Source organism: Borostomias antarcticus (genome assembly GCF_949987555.1).
Source record: "Borostomias antarcticus genome assembly, chromosome: 8".
Classification (NCBI taxonomy): Eukaryota; Metazoa; Chordata; class Actinopteri; order Stomiiformes; family Stomiidae; genus Borostomias; species Borostomias antarcticus.
Window position 1 is genome coordinate 22,071,512 of NC_140241.1, and position 24,169 is coordinate 22,095,680.

Sequence of the window (24,169 nt, forward strand, 5' to 3'; positions counted from 1 at the left end):
CAAAGCGCTTTACAATGAATGCCTCTCATTCATCCATTCACACACCAATGGTGGCAGCTTCCATGCAAGGCGCTAGCCTGCTCATTGGGAGCAATTTGGGGTTCAGTGTCTTGCCCAAGGACACTTCGACATGCAGTCAGGAGGAGCCGGGATTCGAACCACCGACCCTACGATCATTGGACGACCCGCACTACCCCATAGCTATACAGCCGCCCCATCATCTCCCTGAGCACTGGAGAATGTTGTTTGTATCATCAAAGGAAGTAAAAGGAGAGTTATATGTGACAGCCTGCGATCCTGTGACACACACACCACAAAATGTCACTTTTTGTTGTTGTTTTTTATTCTGTCAAATGTTACAAGGATACATTATAATATATATTTTTTAACTTATATAATTAGGTAACATTTTAACATGTATAGTTTATGAAAATGGAACAAACTATCTACAGTACATTGTTAAAAATAATAGACCCAATTAAATAGAAGCGTAGCTATTTAATTAGACGCCAAACAGAAATAACTGTACAATACATGTATCTCCAAACATCAAATTGCACTGTATTTTATAAATTTATGGAGGAGCAACATCATCTAAAATGGACCAAATATAAGTAATTGAACTCCCTTTAATGTAAGGAAATTAGTTTAATGTTAGAAATGACAAACAAAACACTCTTCCTCCTCGGATGTCAATGTACAGTATACCATATTCTGATGTTTGCCCATCCACACACGTATTGGTACATATGTACTGTACACAACAGCGCACACACACACACACACACACACACATACACACACACATTATATATGACATTTCCCTATCACCACCAATCTTTTAAAGACATTTTCTTTGAGTTCAGTTTTCAATCGTGGCACGAGAAAACATACATATTTCTAAGGACAATATTATCCCTCAAAAGCTGTAAAACACTGACCCCTACCTTTCATTTGGCACATAGGCTACCTAAAACACAAGTAGATGTTTGATTCTAAAACAGAGCAGTGTATAAATTAGATAGATATATAACCAATCTGTTTTTTTTTCTGGAAATGCACACAAATGTAAATTAACTTCCCAATAAGCAACAAAACTAGCAGAAAATGACTAAAGAAAGAATACATAAACATGCACCTCACACTAACACCTGTCCATATGCTACTCATGCTGAATGCATCATGGATACATCTAATTTCCTTTCACCAAATGTCCCACAGTGACGCCAACACAGGTCCGACTGCATCATTCCTAAAGGTCACATCTTGTAAGCATAATGTTTTCTGTTTGGAATATGACATGCACCTTTTTATGCATGTCTTCTCAAATAAGGACTTATACTGTCCTTACTTATACTGTATAAAGTCCGTAAGCAGCAAGGACTTTATACACACGCACGCACGCGCACACACGCACACACACACAAGGGCTGGGATGGCTCTTTTGAGGCCCAGAGGAATACATAATCAATGCTGGGAGAGACCATGAAAAAAAAAAAAATCAAAAACAGATGATAGTGACACACAGAAATATAAAAACATGTTACATTTCTAAAGCATCCGCATCGTGCTGAATACTCACTCCTATCTCTCTCCCAACAGCTGAAATATCCAGTCTGTCAGTGTGCTACAGGACAGGGTGAAGACAGTATGGGTGTAATCTCTACAGACACTTCCTCTGGGCATTTGGACATGAACAAGGGAGGAGGAAGACCCAAGGCATGCTGGGAGATCAGTTGGACTGACTGAACTGTCGGAGGGGCTGGCTGGAGTCAGATTAAATACCTTAACTTGGCAGTTATGAACAACATATGGGCTTGTTAGACTTTGCCCTCTTGTGTAACTGAAAAAGCCTATAGGGGCCTCGGTTTTAAACGTTGTGAATCTAGCTAGCTAGCTTTATGAACACGAGGGAATGTCAGAGGTGCATTCATGTTTAAATATAACAATGTATTTGAATTGAATAGGCAAGAAAAAACACAGGTCAAGTTAACTTATTTCATGCACTTCTGTTTTGCGTTCACAATTGTGAATATCTCATATTAGTCACAAAGCTACCAATTAGCAGGACAACTTGTGAAACAATAGTGTGAAGCAGAGTTTTACTCATTACAAGCACATTTCTTACCAAAATGGAAATACAAAAGACATGAGTGCAAATGCTTTCAGAGCTTAAATGTGCTCAACAACTTGGAGTTCACACCAACAAACTGTCTATTTTAGAAACACAGATGTTGCTGTCTAATGAGACATCTTTCCATGACAGATCTCTGAACAACAAGTCAATACATGAATAAAGACTACAGTACAGCTGACTGTTCCAAAACACTTATGTAGAACTGGTATTCAAGACACTAAATACTACCTTTAGTATTTAGAAAGGCAAATCATGGCAAATTAAAAAAAAAAAAGATATGAAAATGACATTTAACATTGATTTAACAATGGGGTAACATAAAAAAAAAAAAAGAAAAAAAAAAAAGGCCAATAAAATGTTTGTTGTTCTGAACAAAAAACAGTTGTAAACATTGAAGGAAGAGCAATGAGAATAGGTCTGGGTAGTTCCCCTATAAGCACAATTACTGCTGTTGTTAGGAGTGGATGACTAATAAGGTTGAAGGGTTTGGCAAGGCCTATTGGCCAAACTCAGTCTCAGGAGATCATATCAGTTGTATAACTGGTTCTCTATTCTAGAAAGTGATAGTTGAGAGAGGATATAGTATAAATGATTGATATCAGCTCGACCTGCTACAGATCACATATCGAACCAACAGGGGGTTCATTTACAAGCACTTAAGAAGGTCTTAAGCCCCATGACTGATTGTTTGTTTATGGACTTTTCATCGTTGTTTAATACTATACAGCCCCCCCTGCTGGTGCGGAGGTTTGCTGAGCGTTTGGGGTTGGACACTGACATTGTTGGCTGGATCTTGGACTTCCTCACCAGCAGATATCAGAGAGTGAGAGTGAATGGACATTTCTCTGGACAAACTTCAACTGGCTCTCCTCTCCTCTCCTGTATACTAACGACTGCTGCAGTGAGATTGAAAACTGTCATATTGGAAAGTTTGCAGATGATTCAGTTATACTGTAGTAAGCCTGCTGAAGGATGAAATGTCCCACGGACTTGTTATAGATCATTTTTCAAAATGGTGTCAAGAAGCCTTTTTGGAATTGAATGTGAAAAAGACCAAGAATATGTGTATTGATTTTAGATGTCATTGCCCCAATACTGTCAACACTAAAATGAATGGTCAGGATAGAGAAATCGTTGAGTCATACCAGTACTTGGGCACTATAATTGATAATAAGCTGAGCTTTGATTTATAACATCAATATGCTGGGGGGAAAAAATCCAGCCGTGTCTTTTTTGTGTGGAAGTTGGCGAAGGTCTCCGATGACTTTGTTTTACAGATCTTTTGTTAGTCTGTTTTTAACTTTGTTTTACAGATCTTTTGTTAGTCTGTTTTTATCTTCTCTTTTATCTGTTGGTATGCTTCTCTTAATGGATTAAACAAGGTGATCAAGTTCTGTAGCAGTATCACACTCAACAGAAACGACTGATTTATAATAAAACAGTTGTTCAGGAGAGCCCAATCCATCTCGTCTGGCCGGTCACCCAACCCATCCTCGTCTATCCAAACACGCTTGGTAAATAATGTTTTTAGTTCTGTTTTTTAATATTGTATGTATTGTTTGTGATGTTTATGTTTTATATTGCTGTAAAACTAACTGTTCCTCTGGGGACAAATAATGTTCTACTTGATTTTGACTTGATTTTATCGCTCTCATCAAAGAAAAATAAACAAGTGCTTAAATTAGTGCTTAGAATAGAACTGTGAATATTTGCATAATCATTTCGCTATCAGTTATATGAATAAACATACAATATATTTGAAAATGTAAATAAAGTATTGTAAAACATTTCTATTCAATGATAATTTTTCCCTCAATACCTCCGCAAAATTATTTGCTCACTGCATTCATGTTGGGTGTGTCGCTCAACATGTCACACTAACGACAGCAAGATACAGCGGAGGTTTGATTCTCTGAGGTTGGAGTGATTCTATATCAGAGCTGCATGTTAAAGCTGTCAAGATCACATGTGTGTCACTATAACCGTTTTGGTCATCAAAAGTCCAATCTGATGCCAATTCAATCAAGAACCGCACATTATGCAGTGTGCAAATACTATGCTTCATATTGTTGACTGATCCCCAAACAGAGGTATAAGTGCAGTGTACATCCTTAAAACCATTCATGTTAACAGGGGCTGCAAGTTGAAAAAACATTGTCCTGTTTGCCAAAAGTTACCATGGCCAATAGCTCCGTTGCATCATGCCACTCACTCACTCAGTAGTAGCAATCCAGAGGCTTCAGTGAAATAATATCCAGCCATCCATCGCATTTCAAGGGTGTTGCATGAAATGATCCCGAATCATTTTGGCATTAGGACTAAATTCCATGAAGTGGGTGATGATCATCTTTGCATGGTGGACCACGACCCCTAACCCCCCCCCCCCCCCCCCACCCCACCCCAACCGTCCGCTCTCCTCCTACTCCCCAGACCCCCGTGTCCACTGTCTGTCCCCTGGCCTTACGAGGTCTTCACCAGGTCGTAGACGTAGATGTGAAAGTCGTCGTCAAACTTGATGAAGTAGACCGAGGGCTTGGCCTCCACTTGGTGGATGACCATGCCAGTTCGTTTGGAGCCGTCGTCCTTGGCGTACTCCACCTGCTTCCCCACCAGGCTGTCCACCACCTCCCCCGGCTCACGCTCCGCAGGGGGCGCGTCATCTGGGGGACGAGGGGACAGGGGGGGGGGGGGACAAAAATCAATTCTACTGATCAATAACATCCTCCTTTCTTCCAAGGCTATATAATAATGAGTGGGACGCTTCCTTTGTTTTGGGCTTCGGTCTGGCTGATATATTATCGGAGCAGTAATAACTAGTGATTGATTTTCACCACAGAAACCACTAAACTTTCCTTCCAACAAGTTAAGTCAGATTAATTGATCTACAAAGTACAAGAGAGAGAGAGAAAAAAAATGGATCGATGCGCGCCAGTTGGATGCTCACTGTGAGCTTAAAGGAAAATGCTCGTTTTTGACAACCTGGACCTTATTTACGACATATTATAAGAAGTTTGACTCACCGAGATCACTTTGGTGTAATTCGGAGGCCTGTAGAAGAAATTTAAAATCCAGCGCGAGCCAGTATATCCATGTAATCGCGTCGGACGGGGCACTGAGAATGCAGTTTCTCAAAATCCATTTTCGGCCGCTAAACGGTTGTTTTCATCAATCAGATTGGAAGAATCTACAGTTGAGATTCCTCAACGCTAGGCATTGTAGTGGTTTTCAAATACGTGGTCTGTAGCCTCTGTAATATGATCTTTACACGCCTCTCCCCCACTTGCTCCAGCACGCATGCGCACAGGCCAGCGCGCAGACTGGCTATTCTCCGGCTCACATTCTCTGCGCTACGATCGGATTGTTGCTGACGAATGACGACGACAATATTCTCGGCACCAACTACGATCGTAGCGCAGAGAATGTGAGCCGGAGAATAGCCAGTCTGCGCGCTGGCCTGTGCGCATGCGTGCTGGGGCAAGTGGGGGAGAGGCGTGTAAAGATCATATTACAGAGGCTACAGACCACGTATTTGAAAACCACTACAATGCCTAGCGTTGAGGAATCTCAACTGTAGATTCTTCCAATCTGATTGATGAAAACAACCGTTTAGCGGCCGAAAATGGATTTTGAGAAACTGCATTCTCAGTGCCCCGTCCGACGCGATTACATGGATATACTGGCTCGCGCTGGATTTTAAATTTCTTCTACAGGCCTCCGAACAACACCAAAGTGATCTCGGTGAGTCAAACTTCTTATAATATGTCGTAAATAAGGTCCAGGTTGTCAAAAACGAGCATTTTCCTTTAAGGCCCAAAGCACACAACCAGCGTTCTGCGACAGTGGAAAAAAATAGAAAAATAGAATGGCGTAGTTGAATCCCAGCACACAGCAGAAGCCTGTCGCCTGATGTCGGGCGTCCGCCGCACACAATAGACCTCAAGTCCATTTTCCAGGCTGTCTGGCTCAGAAGCACTTTTTGTTATATTTTGTGCAATTCTCATTACATCCCGACAGCAATCAATAAATAAAGTGCTCTGACACTAAAATGAAATAGATCTGTAATCTGTGGAAAGGATTGTAATAAGTGCGTCCAATCATTTCGAGTTGCCCACTTGAAATGATTGGATGGCTTATCTGCCTGTCAACCTACCTACCCGCCTAGCGAGTGTCAGGAGTTTGGAGGAGTGGCTTTAGGAGGCCTGAAGGGAGTGGCGACGATTTTGTCAATTGCGTTTTTCAAAATCGTTCAAAATTTTTCTTAAGTCTAACAGGAAATCACAAACTGCCTACTGCACCTTTAAGGGCTGAGGGAGGAATGACTCTTGGTGAGGGGATGTGTGGGGGGTGGGGGGGCACATGGGAATTCGGTTGGGGGTGCTGGGAGACAGGAAGCACAAGAGTACTCACTGGAGTCAGGCATGATCCTCAGGTCCCCTTCTTTGTAGTCGTCCAGCAGCTGATACATGTATAGCACGGGGTCCTTCTCGTAGGTGATGTAGAACCAGGTGGTCATGATGGGGGCTTGGGCCAGAACCATACCCCTCCATTCGTCCTTGGACCCATCCTCCGTCTCAAACATGTGCTCCACCGCCTTCCCTATCATGGTGTCGGCCAGGTTGCCATCGATGGTGCGCGAATTGGCTAGAAGCAAAAAAAAAAAAAAAAAAAAAAAGAAAAGAAGAAAGAGAGAGAACGAAATAAGGTCACGGCCGCGGATGCTATCCGTCGCGTTTATCCGCTAAACCTCCGAAGCCCGTCCGAGTTAAAAAGGCCGCGATCTCACCGAGGCGGTCGGGTAGCACCTCGAGGTTCTGAACCCGCTCGTCCTTGTGCAGCTCCAGGCCGTAGACGCAGTCGAATCCGTCGTACTTAATCAGGTAGAGGGAGGGGTTGACCGGGACCTGGTCCAGCACGCTGCCCTTCCACACCGACGGGAGCGCGCTGCTGCTGCCCTCCTTCCAGATGTGCTGGATACGACAGCCCACCATGTTCCTCCTGGGCTGGGGGGCCGCCTTGGAGGTGGGACTCATGGTCTTGTGTTTCCTATACACACACACACAAATGCACGCGGACACACACACACGCAAACACACACACGTACACATGCACATAAACGTGCACACATACGCAAACGCACACACAAATGCACACACGCACACAAATTCACACGCACGCAAACACACACACGTATCAAAAATTGCACGGCTGACACTTCTTCATGAGTAGACTGCTGAAAGGTGAGTATCTTGGTATCAGGTATTCACCGACGCACTACTGCCCTAAATAATTCACTGATCCTACCAAGCTGAGGGGCTGCAGTTTCTCTATGCAAGTGCTTCAGCGCACCATCAAATAAACATGTCCGCCGGACACATTCTGCCCCTGAGGATTCTGGGTCAAATCACATGTGTAGTCGAAGGTTGTTGGCTTACTTGTGGGAGTTCTTTTTCTTCATCATATTTGCAGAAACACCAGCGTGCCCTTTGAAGAAATGACAAAAAAAAACATCACATATGTTCTGATAGTTATCTGTACTGTCCTGGACTAAAAATGACATTCAATGAGATTCTCTATCAGAGATGATAATCAGTATGCACTTTAAATCGGACACTGTATGATCAGTTTTATATTGTGTTGTTCCATGTTGGATGCCTTTCATATCATTTTACTCAAGGCTCATTTATGCTCGACATAAAGAACGCAGATGGATGCGGACGGAGCTTTCTGTCCGTACTCTGCAACCATTTCGTCCGTATTCTTCTGGGAGCTTACGGATGGGGGCGTAACGGAGCAGTACCAGGGCCTACCACCGGAAGTCGTGGCGGCAGTGTAGCTACAGTTTAAGCGAGACATGTCCAGACACGATGAACAGAAGAAGAAGCAGCTTCACTTTTGAAAGAGGCGGATTTAAATGGCGGACGTTTTTGAGGACAGGCTGTGCAAGTTGGTGAGGAACTTCATCACAGTCAGTCACAGACAGTTGCCAGTCCAGCCAAAAAATAAGTGAAATAAAAGCAATGTTTGTTTCCCAAGTGTGACACTGCAGTGCCCTCTAGTGGATGTATTCAACATATACTTAACCAACGTAAAGGACATGGAAGTATGTGGGCAGTGAATGTTATAACGTTTGAAACTGATGGATAGATAGATTTTCATACGAAAAGGGAGCATAAATAAGCCTTAAGCCTTCACCAAATAAGTTTTTTTACTCTAAATGTAGTGAATTTGATGGATAATTAAGTTTTCTGAATTTGAACATGACCATAATAAGATTACTAATAAGGGAAGCTGCTACCGTATGTCAGTCAGTGAACCAAAATACCCACCTGCATCAGCTCTGAGTCTCTGGCCTGGCGTGGTCTTCATTCATCTGCATATAGGGGGGCAGCCTAGCTGCCAGACTAGGGTGAAAACACCTATGGTAGCAGTTCTGGAGTGCAAACATATGATTGTAATGAAGACATATTACAACATAGTTATTTTTAGACCAGGAAGAGAGGATGAGGGCGAGGAAATCAATCAGTGGCTTCCAGGGCCCGGTCAGTCAATGGAAAGCAAAGGTAAGAAAGTGAGAAAGTGAGAAGCTATGTGGCAATACATAAAAAAGAGCTGACTGGGGCAGTGAGTGGATAAAAATAAGTATTTACTGTAGAAGGTACCCAGTAAAGGTTAGAGAATAGCAATCATCAGTCCAGAGGTGTCAAAGGATTTTGAGTCACACACTGTTCAGGGGCTGATCAGGTCAAGGCTTTGGGACAGACTCCTAAAATCCTGAAAAAAACACACAAAAAAACAAAGAGATTGGGATATTGAGTCACATTGTCATGAGGATTACACACCTTCAACATGAGAAAACATCGGACTATAGTCTTTCTCGTATCTATTACACGCCACAGGTGGCATACAGTATCAGAAATGCTACCAGAGCTGTATTACTGGCCTGAACCACCTTTAGGGAAGTTCAAGCAATCAAGCAAAACTCAAAAGTGTGAATCAATACTTTGCCAGTGTGACAACACCAGTGGGAAAAAGAAAAAAACTCCAGGCTGTCATGGCAACAGAGAAAAAAACCTTTCACTGATGTCGTGTGTATTACTGGAAAACACCCAGGCAATGACAGTTATATTCCCAAGGTGAAGGAGAGGCATGTTTGGTTTCCTGCTACAAATCACAAAACCAGTACTTATAAATAGCATACATTATATTACTCAAGACTAAATTCAGTAATAATCTAGGCCTGTGTTATCTTTGCTAGCTAGTTCACATCTGGACCTAATCATCTGCAAATAAGACGCCGTTCTCAGGTTACATGGCTACCTGGGGTAGCTTTAGCCTGCACTAGGAATGGTTTACGAAAAAATCTAAAGAGCACTAACTCTGCCCAGTCACACAAGGCTAAACACTAACCTCATACCAGTGGCCTGTGCCAGGCGTAGCGCTGAATCACTGGATTTAGGCCAACTGTCCTCCTGAAACTCTAAAATACCATGTTCACTGTCCGGGAACAGCTCAAACATGAGACTTACAGTACATTATAGAAGGGTTACATAACAGATGAGACTAACTCTAGCAAGCAGCAACAGATTGACATGACTTATTGTTTTGCTTCCCCTGTGTAACTGATTACCTAAGAGAACATATATCACTCTTAACTTGGGTCCAAATGCATAGGTCATATTGATGAAATCACCAGACCAAAAAATCTCTTGCCTCAGAGTTGCAATCATCTAGGCAGAATAGTTATTTATTCACCGTTTCACTGTATGGTTTAAGCCACTATCAACAACTAGGAGGATTTCGACCAAACTTGACCCATCTCCCCCAAAAGTTGACCCTGGATGTTCAGTCTCACCTCTGACCTAGCTGGGTCACACCACCAATGACAGTAAACATGACCAAGAGAAATTTGATCACTGCTTGTTTGGTCACTGGCAGTGGTTCAGGCGTAGCTAGTCTGATGAGAGCAATAACGTAATCAATACCTTGATAACTAGCAAAGTAAGACAAAGGAACAAATTACCTTTAATGATTATAAATTATGCTTAACTATTGTGGAAAGATGATAAACTAGCTAACGTTAGTAAACAGCCTTTGGTGACTGGCTAAATAAATTGCTGGTCTAGTTTCAGATTCTCTAGCTAATGTACTAGCAAGGTTAGGTACTTCCAAGTTGGTTAGCTAGACAGAGCTTGTCAGTGCAAAAATGTGACTCGCTTGCGAGCTCGCCGAAACTAATGACTACCGTCTGTCTGCTCGCCAACTTATTAGCTAGCGACACACTAAACATCTGCAATGTCAGCCATGTTGCTCCACAATTATTAGCTAACAATTCCCGCAGAGGAGGCGAAACGGTGCAGCCGAACAATGGAGGTACTGTGGTCTGGTGACAAGAAACACATTTCCAAATGAAAACAAAAATGCCCAAACCAACCCAACCTTCTCCTTTGCTCTGCCAGGCTACTTTCGGGAGCATCGCCGCGTACAGACGGAACCCGTTTTCGGAGTGTTTAGCTATTATATGCTTGCGAATAACTCGTGCGTGTTTCTGAAATAGCTTACCCGTTGTATTGTAAAATTATAGAAAGATATAAAGAATATTTCGCTTCGCGATCTCTCCGCTGTTTCCCTCAGGCAGACAGTCTTCGGTTGATAGACCATTGACGCTTGCTAGCTTGCAACCCGATTCTATGGCCAATCCCTCCCCTCCCCTTTGCCAAATAGTGATACTGGAACCATACAAGATACAGCGATCCTGCGAAATAGTGAGTGATTCCGCAAACTCGAACCCACAACCACAAACGCCTTCGCGCCTGGGAAGTTGGTAAAGCCCATGTGAAGATGGTACTCTGCATACTAGCCTAGGCTAGTAATGGTATAATTCAATTAGTATATTAATGTGAAATTGGCTACAAGTTTAGGAACAACAAGGTGTGTGGATTGGTGTGTTTTGTATTCAGGAACTTTACATTGAAAAGACAACCATAAGTTATAGTACCATGTTTAATAGCTACATGCATCTAATAAAATCAACAACTCAAGCTAATTGTTCTTCTGACAAGTCTCTCCAATTTCTGATTATAGGCTAGGCTACATCAGGAACATTATCAATGTTGACATTATGCGCTGTCTAATGTTTGTTCTTTTGGCAGGGTCTATGATAATAGAGACATTGTGACCCTCTTGCTAAAAACAACAAAAGTTAATCTCAGCTATGCAAGCAATGCTAACTATTCAGTCACAACAGTGGAAAGCCACAACAAATTAATGCCATCGCCATCCCCCAACGGTTTCTGAGTCAAGTATTCCTATAGCTACATGCTTCGGGGGCAAGCCACACCCACAAACCAAGTCCATTTCCTCCAGAGGTTGTCATGGATACGGTGCCTTACATGCCTTTGAACTGCTGCATGATTGAGAGCAGGTGCTCGCTGCGTTTCTGGATGTTTCTCTGTTCCGCTTTCAGTCTCTCCTGCTCGTACCCAACCTCCTCCTATGGAAACAGGCAGAGGAATGAATGCGGGCTACATAAAACATGACTGTTTCTGGCTCTCTACATCGGACAAAACGGTTCAAAGGCACCTTGAGGTGACTGGAAGAGTTGCACTGCACATCTGTCACATAGCCTACTAAGAAATGGATTAGTGATTTCCCATCTAATCCGCTTTTTCTTAAATCATCTGAAGCCCTTTTGAAGCCTTAAACATTACAGTGTTTGGTCTGGGGATAGATGATGATGATTATTATGTTGTTGTTGTTGTTTTGAAACAAAATTGTAAAGTAGGCTATATCCTAAAAATAGAGAGAGTGCCTGTGCACAGCATAAAAGGTGCAGGTAAAGCCAAAGTTAATCAGAGTAGTTACATACCGCACTCTTAGGCAGGGATCTGATGATAAAATGTAATGGAGCGAAGCGTTTCGCATGTTGCTTCGCCAGGCTCGTAGGCTATATCCTGTTAACCTTGGTCATCTGCATGATCTACATAGGATAGGCCTAGTGCTATATGCAGTTCACCGACATGATACATGATAACGACATGATTCATGGTACAACGCAATCTGATGACCTCTTCACCTGTGCTTCACTGCTCGGAAGCTAGGCTAAATTTAGAATAGTCTAGAAAGGCTTCATGTCCGTTTTATGTGTGTGTGTGTGTGTGTGTGTAATAACACACCCTCAGTCTACATAGTTCCTTCCTCTCCTTGTCATTCTCTTCTGCTCTGGCGCGAAGCCAGGCTTCATTCTGGGCCCTGTGTCTCTCAAGCATTTCCTCCAATTCCTGCAAAACAAACCCGCAGCCGTGTTAATGCTTTCTGAGAATAATAATATTCAAGAAATCATTACTTGACCCATAGAAGAGAGGTACTATTGAAAGGGGACATGGATGTATGTATGTATGTATGTATGTATGTATGTATGTATGTATGTATGGATGGATGGATGGATGGATGGATGGGTAGATGGATGCCTATTTTATGGATAGATGAAGACTGTCATCTTTACCTGCTCCTGTTGTTGACGGTGGGCTTCCTGAGCCTTTCTCTCACTCTGGAGAGCAGCTTCACCTTGAGTAAGCTCCGACTTCTCTCTAGAAGAACCAGTCAGTCAGTCAACGAACACTGAGGAGATCAGGAAACGTTTGAGTCATCGCCACTTATCAGCAGTGAGCCAGGAGAAAGCGTGGTCGGTACCTGTCAAGTTTTTGGAATTCTTCATCAAGCATGGAGAAGGCCCTGCGTATCATATCCATGGCCTCGTTTCGGACAGCACTGAAGTCTCTTTGGGATGTCACCTACACATTCAACATCAGTCCAGCAAACAGAAAATGCTTACAGACATTCAGGTCAAAGTCAAAGTCAACTTTATTTATATAGCACTGTTCCTACAAATGTAGCACCCAATGCTTTACAGAATAATTAAAAACAGTTAAAATAGTAGATAAAAATAAGAAAATAAAGCACAAAAGATCACATATGGTAAAAGAGAATAGAAAATAAGTAAAAATGAAAAGTGAGTATGTAAAAAATAAAACATTTGATAGATATTAAGAGCATTATCCTTCATCTCAAAACCTTTTACCTTCTTGCTTCTTTTTAGTCTTTTATCTGTGAAGTGCTAAATTTAAGTGCTAAGTGCTCAATTTATTATTATGATTATGATTATTATTATTATAGTCCAGCAAGTGAGCATGTTGCCCTGAGCACTACATAGGCGTATACTCGTACCAGTCTGGGGTTAGGCACGGGAGGAAGTAATAGATGTGAACTGAAGTGTTTAACATTTGACCTACCTCTGCAGATACATCTGTGTTCATCTTCACCGGGAGTGGAGACTCACTCAACTCATACTTGACATTGGGGACCTTTGTCGGTGTAAATCTAGGGAAACGAGAATGAAAAACAGGCCATGTAAAAAAAAAGAAGAAAAAACTAAACCTAATTTGAATGAAGTCAGAGCATGTGAGATTTAGAAAGCACGCCTCATCCTGAACTAGGAGCAATCTTTTTGTTTCAACTGTGACAAGGTGTTTGTGACACATAATGGCAAATGTAAAGGTAAAAGGCAAGACCTCAATCTATTCTTCAGTGTTGAATAAGGCAGCTGTCATTTAAAATAAATGAACTCACCCATGGCTGACTCCCTGAAGCCCAAATTCAGACAGGATTTCCTTCATGACTACAAAGAGGTGAAACCCCTATAATTGCAGCACTGGCAAACTGACATGACATTGTATTCCAGCACGTATACAGCTTGAACAAAGACATGAAAAGATTAATGCATTCAATGCAATGGGAATAAAATGACCATACTAACAATTCTGATATCAGGTCTTACCTGGCTGTCTCTCAGATGGATTAATCAGTTTCATCACCTTCAGGTCATTGAATTCCTGCTCGTCATTTTTACCACCGAATATATAGATCTGCATACAGACAAGAATACAAATATGAGATATCGATGGATCGGTAAACATAAACGTTTTGAGACATGTACATAGATTGTACATGGACCCACACACACACACACACACACAAACACACACACACACACACGTGGCTGTGGAGGATGAAGGCTGTGTGGCCATGGCGTCTAGCAGGAGGAATCCCCACATACAGAGGAACTTTCCACTTCATCTTCGCTGTAGAAGAGAGGACAGAGAAGTCTTACAGCTGGGTCAAGAAATCAGGGAGTGTTGTCTTATCGCAAATACACACAAACAATCCTAGTTGCTCTACAGAACAGAACAGCACACACGTACAGTATGCACCACCTGAGGGCGCTTGTCCTACTGTATTAGCAAATGTTCAACTCCTTTCTCACAGCTACAGTGATTGTGTAGTTTTACCTACCAATACTTAACTTGTGTATCTCATTTGTTGAAGTAACGGTTCCATTCTCATTGGTATATTTGCCTCCAAACAAATACATGTCCTGAATTGAATGAGATTGATTGGATAAACAGGAATTCTGTAAGTAATGGAAAAAAACAACAACAAAAAAACAAGCAAGACTGCAAACAAAAATGGTTGAATAAATAAATAAATAAATAAATAAATAAATAAATAAATAAATAAATAAATAAATAAATAAATAAATAAATAAATAAATAAATAAATAAATAAATAAATATATAAATATATATATATATATATATATATATATATATATATTTGTACTTTTGTTATTTATTTGTTGTATTCGTGTCTCAGGAGCAGGTTTGCAGAGCGGTATGCACCTTGTCATGATGTGCTGTGAGGGTTTGTCCTGCACAGACCAGGGGTGACTCTCCTTTCACATCACACTTCTGCCACACAAGGCTGTCTGAGGATGAAGCCATAGCACAGAGCCATTCTGATAGTACAACTGTGAAGTCAATAATGATAGACAGAAATACAGTAGATAGGTAGATAGATAGATAGATAGATAGATAGACAGACAGACAGACAGACAGACAGACAGACAGACAGACAGACAGACAGACAGACAGACATATAGATAGATAGATAGATAGATAGATAGATAGATAGATAGATAGATAGATAGATAGATAGATAGATAGATAGATAGATAGATAGATAGATAGATAGATGGGCTACATAGACACATAGATAGATAGTGTTATGGAATTTTTACTGATCAACTCATGATTGAGTGTCACAATGTTTAATCAGTATTAAGAATACACCAGATTGATGTTGAAACCTTTAACAACAACCTTTAAGGTTTAACCTTTGTAAGACATGACAGTTGGTTGATTATGTCCTCAATTCGAATGGGGTGAAACTAGTTCCTCATTTATGTACTGTAGACTACTTTGGAAAACTTTATTGCAGAACTGATCTGATGTAGAAATTAAACTAGGCCTATTCCATGTCTGCAATTTTCTCGACCGAGCTCAGAACAGATGTTAGCTCATGCAGACTGAAATGCTTATATAAAATAACTTGTTGCCTTTTACTTTTTTTTACTTTTTATTTTACTGAACTCCGCCAAGGTACGTAGTTCATAAAACAATCACGTTGCTTAGAGTTTCAAAGCGACTGACAATGAGCCGCTCTTGAATCAGATTGCGAGGTCGGAAATACCCGTTGTATAAAGTCTGATGGCCGCGGGCAAAACGGAACCATAATGCATCAATATGTCACTTTGTGTTTGGAATTATCATAGTAATTTGTTTGTGATGTAACAGAGGCTACAAGATAGCCTTCTATTGCAACACAGGTGTCTGCCAAGCATTCAAATTATGTCATAATAGTTTGAAGTTGTAGGCTACTGATAATCCAGTCGTGTGTATGGTCAATGATATTGGCCTATGTTTACTTAAAAATCATTGAATTCTAGGTAATGATGAACAGAAACCCAGTTACTGTCTCCATCAGTGTGATTTTACCTATCTGGATAGCTTTACCTGTATTTAGAACATGGACATCTTTGTAGTAGCATCCCTCCTCAGCACAGCCACCAAACATGAACACTTGCTCACTGACTACAGCAAATGTGTGGTTGTATCTATGAGGACAGAATATCCGAGACATGGGTTATTAGTGTGTGTGTGTGTGTGTGTGTGTGTGTGTGTGTGTGTGTGTGTGTGTGTGTCTATCTGCAGGAACAAACATAGCACCAAGGGCACTAAGGGACCAGCGTTATTGGAAGAAACCACAGCAAAACAGAGTGTATAGAAACAAGAGGACAGGAAACACTCAACTGATGGCAAACGTGTGGCTTTGTCTAGAGCCTAGCCAGCCTTTGGCAGGGTTCTGTTAATTTGGATTAGGAGGAGGTTGAACATGCTTGTAGTTGACTGGCATATTTTGCCTGGCAATTACTGCACCCTGCCAAAACTGTGCAGCTTCAACAGAAGACAAATGTCACTGAGATATATTTTCACACAAGGTCCTTGTTAGTGAATGGGTACTGATGCTGATGCCAACATTCCCATCAACCCTCTGCAAACACGTTATGCTGTAACAACAGGACTAGTGAGAAGAACAGAATATCAGCAAACAGAATCAAATCAAAAGATGAATCTCAACAGGATGCTCACTCAGTAGCTATCTTCTGACCTCTATAGACCAGTTAAGACCTTGAAATGACCAACACGTGACATCGTTCCCTTTTTAGCTCCCATGGGCATTCATCCTCCAGCAATAGAGGTTGTTAAGTTGTTATGTTACTGGATATAGAACACAGTACCTTGCAGATGGCAGAGTCCCTGTGGTCTTCACAGGGATCCAGTTCATCGAAACTGAAACATAGTCAGTTTGAATTTGAGTCAGACAGACAGAGAGTGTCGAAAGGAATTACACTACTTCTGTAGAATTCCCCGACTCTATGAAGCTCTAAACACTGTACAGGATACTGTGTGTGTGTGTTATATAATATTATATATAGGCCTACTGTAATACAGTTGAAGTTCATTTTAATTATATGGTGTGTAGACTTTCTTATCTTAGGAAGAGGTTGAGCATGCATTGAGCATTGTGTGTGTTATATAATATTATATATAGGCCTACTGTAATACGGTTGAAGTTCATTTTATTTATATGGTGTGTAGACTATCTTATCTTATGTCTTATACGCCTGCTCGCCTTCTGACCTGTGCTTAACATCATGAGATCGTCAGAGGGAGTGCCGTTCAGGAGCCCGCCATACACGTAGATGTTGTCTCCCACGGCAATCGAGCTGTGCCCCATGGTCCTGAGTGGCACGCCCCCAGGGGTGATGCGTTCCCAGGCTAGAGACACTGCGAGGCAGAGTGAGCATGTGTGACTGTGGTCGAATCATTAAAGCATTTCCTTAATTCCTCACTACCTCTACGAATTCACCAGAGGAGGATATTTAAGTATACGAATTTCAGACATGATTTTGCAGACAGAGATTTCCCTTGCTGCTAGCTCGTAGCAGGCTCATAGTGCAGCAGTTACATGTAGTACTGCAGCTTTATGATTAAATTACAGTGTCAAGACCTCTCTGTCTCTTTAGATGCATTTGCCATTTTCTCCAATCTCTCATAGTGGAGCAGATAAGCATAATTGTGCATTTTGTGGTAAAAGCATGACATTTAGTACAGTTATAGCCAAGAGCACTTCACTCAATCAAATTGGATATTGGGGCTATTGTCTTTGAAATTGAGAGTTTAACATGTTTTTTTAATGATTTTTCACGGTGCCCACCCACATCTATTGTATGACCAAAACGGTGGTAGAGCAATTATCAGACTTTCTCAAAAGTGCTAGTTTTGTCAACTTTTTGATCTGAACCATTGTATATGATCATAAGTAACTTTAAAACAGGGCTAAACATGATTTTTCGCTTGACTACTCCTTTAACATTGTAATTGCACTAAAGTTTTATAGATAACTCTGATATGGATGATCTGTGTCAAATCATAAAAAAATGTATGATGGAGAATTTTAATTTGGAACTTTAGAATTGCAGAGATTGTCAAAGATAACGTCAAAGAATTTCAAATTTGTGAATCTTGATGGCCAAGGACCGTCAACTCCTCACACTGACAAGACGGACTACAAGTTATGCGTTATATGTCAAGAACACAAGGCAGAGGCATTGACTTGTCCTTTGCAGTCTAAGCGAGCAGACAAGGGGATACAATTCATTTGCAGAGCAATTGATCTTGTTCAGTGAACTTGGCCAGCTCCCCTTCTGCATTCTCACTTGAAAGACTGGATGAGGGCCAAGGTATTGAAGCAGCCATGGTTGTGAACAAAGCTCAATACCATCAGACATGCAGGCTGAAACATAATCGAACCACCAGCGCAAAAGCGAGCACTGAGAACAGGCAGTGAAAGTCTTGACCCATAGACAGAATTTAAGCGCATAAAGTCCCAGTCATCAAATACTTCTGAAATGAGACAAGACACCTGCTTCTTCTGCAGACAACCTGCTGTCCATGATGGCCTTCATGATATTGCAACATTTAAATTGGACAAACAGGTGCGCAGTAGTGCAACCCTACCTCAAGATACAGAACTTAGTGCCGGGGACACGGTAGCCCTCAAAGCAAAGTATCACACCTGATGCCTAGTAGGTCTCTACAGGTCTCAGAAAATTTTAATATCGTGGAAAGTTAATTATTTTCCGTAATTTAATTCAAAAAGTGAAACGTTCATATATTATAGATTCATTACACATGTAGTGAAATATTTCAAGGCTGACTGCCTCCATGCCACGCTCCATGTTGATGCAGTAATTTGTGTAAAAGGAGCCCCCACCAAGTATTGTAAGAGTGTATAAATGAACATACTGAACATACTGTATAATCATAAAGATTAAAACAAAAAAGGCTTGAAATATTTCACTTTGTGTAATGGATCTAGAAAACATGAAAGTTTCACTGTTTGAATTAATGTAAGGAAAATAATGGACTTTTTCACAATATTATAATTTTCTGAGATGCACCTGTATAATCGTGCCAGAAGATTCTATAAGTCACAAACAGAAGAGCTAGGAGTGGAGGTTGGTAACAGAGTTCACTCTACACGGCTGAAGGAGAGGCTTCTTGCTGACTTCCTTGATATGCGATCATACTAGGGGTGTAACAATATATCGCGATACAGAAACATCACAATACATATTGTCAAGGTGAAAACAATATCGTGATATGTTTATTGTATATCAGTGAACACTGGCTACACAACGCTGGTAACAAACACGTCTTTTGTCTCTAGGCCTATCCATGATATTACAACAGTTAAGCTCTAAATTCACAAAGTGTAGTGGAGTAGAAATGTGGAGAAATGCACTATTGGTGTGAACAGCAGCGCTACTGCAATACTTCACACCTGCCCTTAGTGTATCGTATCGTATTGTTATCGTCAACCCAATATCGTGTATCGTATTGTATCATGAGATTAGTGTATCGTTACACCCCTAGATCATACACAAAAGGAAGAGATGTATTTGGCGAGGCCAAACCATTTTATGGTTTCCCTGAAAAATGCCAAGAGGACTCAGGCCACAGTTGTTGCTTACACTAGCGAACATGGTCCTAGAGGGACCCAGCATCAAAGACCAGATGGCAGAAGCAGAGACTGCAGCACTTGCAATTAACTTAACATATTTCTTAAAACTCAACAGCGTCAAGCACAAGCAGGCACCAGACAGCAGCTTTTGTCAGACACAGTACTTCACAGGAGACACCAGTTCCTTTAAGCCTCGGATACACTAGAAGACTTTCACAATCTTAACAGATTATGAAATGACTGGGAGTATACACTAGATGACTGGCTTCTGATGATTTTTTTATGACAACTGAAAAACTGGGTATCGCACATTTAACGACTGGACAAGTTTACACTACACGATTGCATCCAGAATCTGCTACAAAATATCAAACATATCTGACATCTCAGATGTCAGAGAGGTAGACGCCCACTGTCCAATAGTCTGACCTACAGACTCCCACTGTCCTATAATATCACTTATGTCTCCCCTAGACTCCCACTGTACTTTAATCTCACTTATGTCAGAGAGGTAATAATAAAAGTAATACTACTACTACTACTTATAATAATAATAATAAACATCATTTATAGAGCACCTTTCATGACATAAAATGCAGTCCTAAGGCTGTGTGTCCACCAACGAGCTGTATGTAGCTGAACAGCGCCAAGCTTACAGCTGTGTAGAGCGCACTAGAGACGGAGTTTAGACCTGGCTAGGCTACCGATGTTTTACAGCTACGTTAGCAACGAGTGTCGTGTTTTTGCAGACTGCAGATTAACTAGCCAAGTTAAGATAGCTAGCTAATTTTAGCTAGTGCTAACGTTTGCTGTCTCTGCGGTTTTGCCAAAAACTGACTGTTGTCATTGTCAGAACAGCCGTTTAGAGCCTACACTCTAGCTTTTTTCAACTGCAAAAAAAAGCCTAGAGCTCATGGTGCTGTAGCGCAAAAAAGCGCTTGGAACACAGCTCTCGTGTCTATAGCGCCCTAGAGCTCATTATCCAAAACAATGAGAAAACAGCGCCAGCTCTAAAATACAGCTCCCCGGTGGACACGCACCCTAAGGACACTCCCCTTTACAGAAGAGACATACTGTAAAAAGCAAAAACATAAATATAAATTGAGACATAGTAAAAGTAAAGTGCATTATAAAAGAGACATTAAAAGCAAAATATCAATTTAGGCATAATAAAAATAGAAGACCCTAAAAGAAGCAAGATCAAATAGAATGCTACAATAAAATACAATAAAATGAGAAAAAAGTAGGTTAGAAGGTGCTAGACCATTCAAAGCTTTAAGCACAAGTAAAATAATTTACGTTACAGGGAGCCAGAGCAAATATACTAGCAGCATATGGGTAATATGATCTCTATTCCTGGTTTTAGTTAAAATTCTTGCTGCTGAGTTTTGAATAAGTTGCAGCCGAGCAATAGTTTTTTTTTTTTGGCAAACCAGTAAGTGCATTACAGTAATCTAATTGAGTCAGTTTCTTGGCATCCTCTAGGGAGAGGAAGAGTCTGACTCTTGTGATGTGTCTCAGATGATAAAAGGCTAGTAATGTTACAGATATGATTTTCAAAATTAAGGTCATGATCAAGGATAGCACCCAGGTGTTTTCACTTTTGGTTTTACCTGTGGGACCAGATTTCCGAGTCTACTTATTATTTCATTTCTTTGGGTATCTGTGCCAACAATGAGGACTTCAGTTTTTTCTTGCTTTAGTTTAAGAAAATTGTCCTTCATCCACTGCTCAATACTGGAAAGGCAGCTTAGCAGAGGATGTAATTACATCCTTGTCGGGTTAGGGTTAGGGTTAGTTGTCTGGTGCTACAGAGAGATACAACTGGGTGGCAGCAGCATAACAGTGATAACCCAGATAGCAAGCGGATGTGTAATGATTCTGGGCCATATATGGGCCGGAAATAAGCCACAAGGGCCAGATCTGGCCTGTATATGGACCAGATCCGCTTGCTATCTGGGAATGAATACCATGTTCACAGATAATTTCTCCAAATAAGAGCATATGTAGGGAGAACAACAGCGGACCAAGAATCGAGCCCTGAGGAACGTCATCAAGACTCACACAGTATGTAGGAGCCAAATGAATAATATTTAATGGTATTGAGTAATGATTGTTATTGATTGATTGATTGATTGATTGTTATGATCAAATGTGATGTGTTATGTTGGCTCCCCTCTAGTGTCCATTTATCTGTCCTGTGTCAGATGGTGGCTACTATTGGTTTGAAGCCACCACACAATAATTTCTGTCTGTGAGGTAGGTATGAAACGAGCTCAGTGTACAGTAGTCCCTGAGAGACCGATACAGGTTTTGAGTCTGTTCAAAAGTATCGCATGATAAATAGTGTCAAACGCAGCGCTCAAGTCGAGAAGAACAAGGATATAAACTTTCTTTTAATCTGTGCTCATTCTAAGATCGTTTATGACTTTAGTGAGTGCTGTCTCGGTGCTATGTCCACCTCAGAAACCACACTGAATTTTCTCATAAATATCATTGTCATGTAAAAATGCCTCTAGCTGTTTCAACACTGCTCTTTCCAGGATTTTACTTAGAAAGGACAGGTTGGATATTGGCCTGTAGTTATTCAAAACAGAGGAATGTGACTAGAGCAGTTTTAAGAGAGTCTGGAAAGATAACCAGATACCAGGTAGACTCCCACTGGTCTGTAATCCCATCTAAAACAGAGAAGTAAATTAGATGTCCTATAATCTCACCTATGTCGAAGCAGTAGACCCCAGGGAGACACTCTTCAGCTTGGGGACTGGACACCCCTCCGAACAGGTAGAGCTTGCCTTTAACCACACTGCCTCAGGAGGTACAGCGTAGAGACGATGATCAGTATCACATATCAAAACTGAAACACGAGTCAGTGATTCATTCCTTAAATAGAAAAACAATGTACTGTATGTATTGTTGAAATGATACATTACGGTACCAAAGAGTGTGTCCTTGTCTTGCTGGAGGCACAGTTCCATTCTGAGGCATCACCTCCCATGTGACATGAGTGGTTGAAACTATAAACATAGGTAATAGGTACTAGTAGTAATAGGTACTAGTAGCGCTTGTTTTTAATACTCAGCATTTCTGCACTGTAATTTGTAGTGACGTCATGCATATTGCTTGATCGTTTCCTGCCTGGATGCATACCATTTTCTCCATGTGAGATAATAAAGATTACCTTGACCTTGGTGTTGGACAGTTTTTTGTGAACATACCTGTGAGCATGTAGAAGTCATTCAGGTATGTCAGTTGATCCTCCTGAAGAGGAATAGTTAAAGCCAGAATAAGAGGCATATCCTAGATAGTAAGTGGATCTGGGCCATATACAGGCCAGATCTGGCCCTTGTGGCTTAGTTCCGGCCCATATATGGCCCAGAATCATTACACATCCGCTTGCTATCTGGAATATGGACATCTTGGAGGTACTGTGTGTAATTTGTGAAGTGGTGTAGATGTTGTTGCATACCTCATCATGGCTTGTGGTGGACACTCCGCCAAACAGGAATGCTATGTTCCCAGCCACAGCTAGTGCATGGCCATGTCTGAGAGGGAAAATTATTTCATAGTCACAACTGTTTAGTATGGTTATTTTAATATAATAATATGCATGAGATTATGTTTAAGATGTAGGCTTGATTAAAGCTGAGCTATCACTGGAAATAGGACACACACACACACACACACACACGCACACACACACACACACACACACACACACACACACACACACACACACACACACACACACACACACACACACACACACACACACACACACACACACACACACACACTTACCTGGGGCTTGGTGCTTCCCCTTTCATCTCCTTCTCGAGCCATTGTCCACTGGCTAAAGCCATCCTGGGGAATGGAGACACCAGGACGATCCCAGGCCTAGTATATCTACAGTATATTGTTGTAGTTTGTCGCCTGCGTTTGTCCTGTGGTGCTGTGCTCTGTCGTGGTGAAAAAAAGGTTGGCTACAGGTATGTATATCAGCCCTGAGTGGGTAGAACTTTGCTGGCTTAAACAGCGGGTCCACTTACAGGTGTACTACCTTTGCAATGCAGGCCAGCTGAACACTCACGTTGCCTAGCAATGGCCATACAAAGACCACAATGAACCGCCTGAAGCAATAGCCTACTGCTTTCATCAGAGTAGAAAAACAGCTGACGATGACCTTACTGTATAAGTGTAACATATGGATGTTATTTTAATTGAATGTAATCAAGATAAGCAGTTATAAATAAGATTAGATTATCTGAAATATTGTTTTACCATTTGTCTAGAGTTTCAAAGCAGTCAAGTCTATGGTGTGCAAAGGTAACAGGGTAACTTCCTCCTATTGCCGTTGATCAAGTGTGGTTAACAGGTGTGCAGGTCTTATAGGCCTACATCCATATTTATAATTCAGAACACCAGGATAGTTTGCCAAGAAGCCTTCAGTCAATAAACCAGACCATGAGGCCCCACTCTTCAGAATAATGACCTCATGCATGATCTAATATGCCAACCACAGTGTTTTTCTTTAGACCCAGGGAGTAATAT

At 41.3% G+C, this 24,169-nt stretch overlaps 2 protein-coding genes across 3 annotated transcripts; both read right to left on the reverse strand.

Annotated features, from left to right (window-relative positions):
- Positions 1-4,568: 4,568 nt before the first annotated feature.
- spina (spindlin a) lies at positions 4,569-10,826 on the reverse strand. 2 transcript variants are annotated; one of them, XM_084442332.1, is made up of 7 exons: positions 10,697-10,752; positions 9,545-9,614; positions 8,464-8,908; positions 7,570-7,618; positions 6,921-7,180; positions 6,545-6,778; positions 4,569-4,797 (listed from the first exon to the last, which is right to left on the reverse strand). In XM_084442332.1, exons 3-7 carry the CDS (start codon positions 8,501-8,503, stop codon positions 4,598-4,600), a joined length of 783 nt encoding a protein of 260 aa, XP_084298458.1. In that variant the 5' UTR covers positions 8,504-8,908; positions 9,545-9,614; positions 10,697-10,752; the 3' UTR covers positions 4,569-4,597. The 2 variants fall into 2 exon arrangements, with proteins under 2 accessions (XP_084298458.1, XP_084298457.1); XM_084442331.1 differs by lacking the exon at positions 9,545-9,614 and having other exon boundaries at positions 10,697-10,826.
- A 696-nt stretch (positions 10,827-11,522) lies between these two features.
- Positions 11,523-23,481, reverse strand: LOC311312565 (uncharacterized protein; the record flags this gene model as incomplete). The annotated part of the gene is made up of 18 exons (XM_084442527.1): positions 11,523-11,627; positions 12,310-12,414; positions 12,639-12,723; positions 12,827-12,927; positions 13,426-13,513; positions 13,763-13,811; positions 13,971-14,058; positions 14,189-14,274; positions 14,486-14,567; positions 14,872-14,957; positions 16,045-16,145; positions 16,830-16,881; positions 17,233-17,379; positions 22,336-22,424; positions 22,557-22,635; positions 22,837-22,879; positions 23,088-23,163; positions 23,420-23,481. The coding sequence occupies 18 exons, from the start codon at positions 23,479-23,481 to the stop codon at positions 11,523-11,525; spliced, it is 1,524 nt and encodes a 507-aa protein (XP_084298653.1).
- Positions 23,482-24,169: the final 688 nt, after the last annotated feature.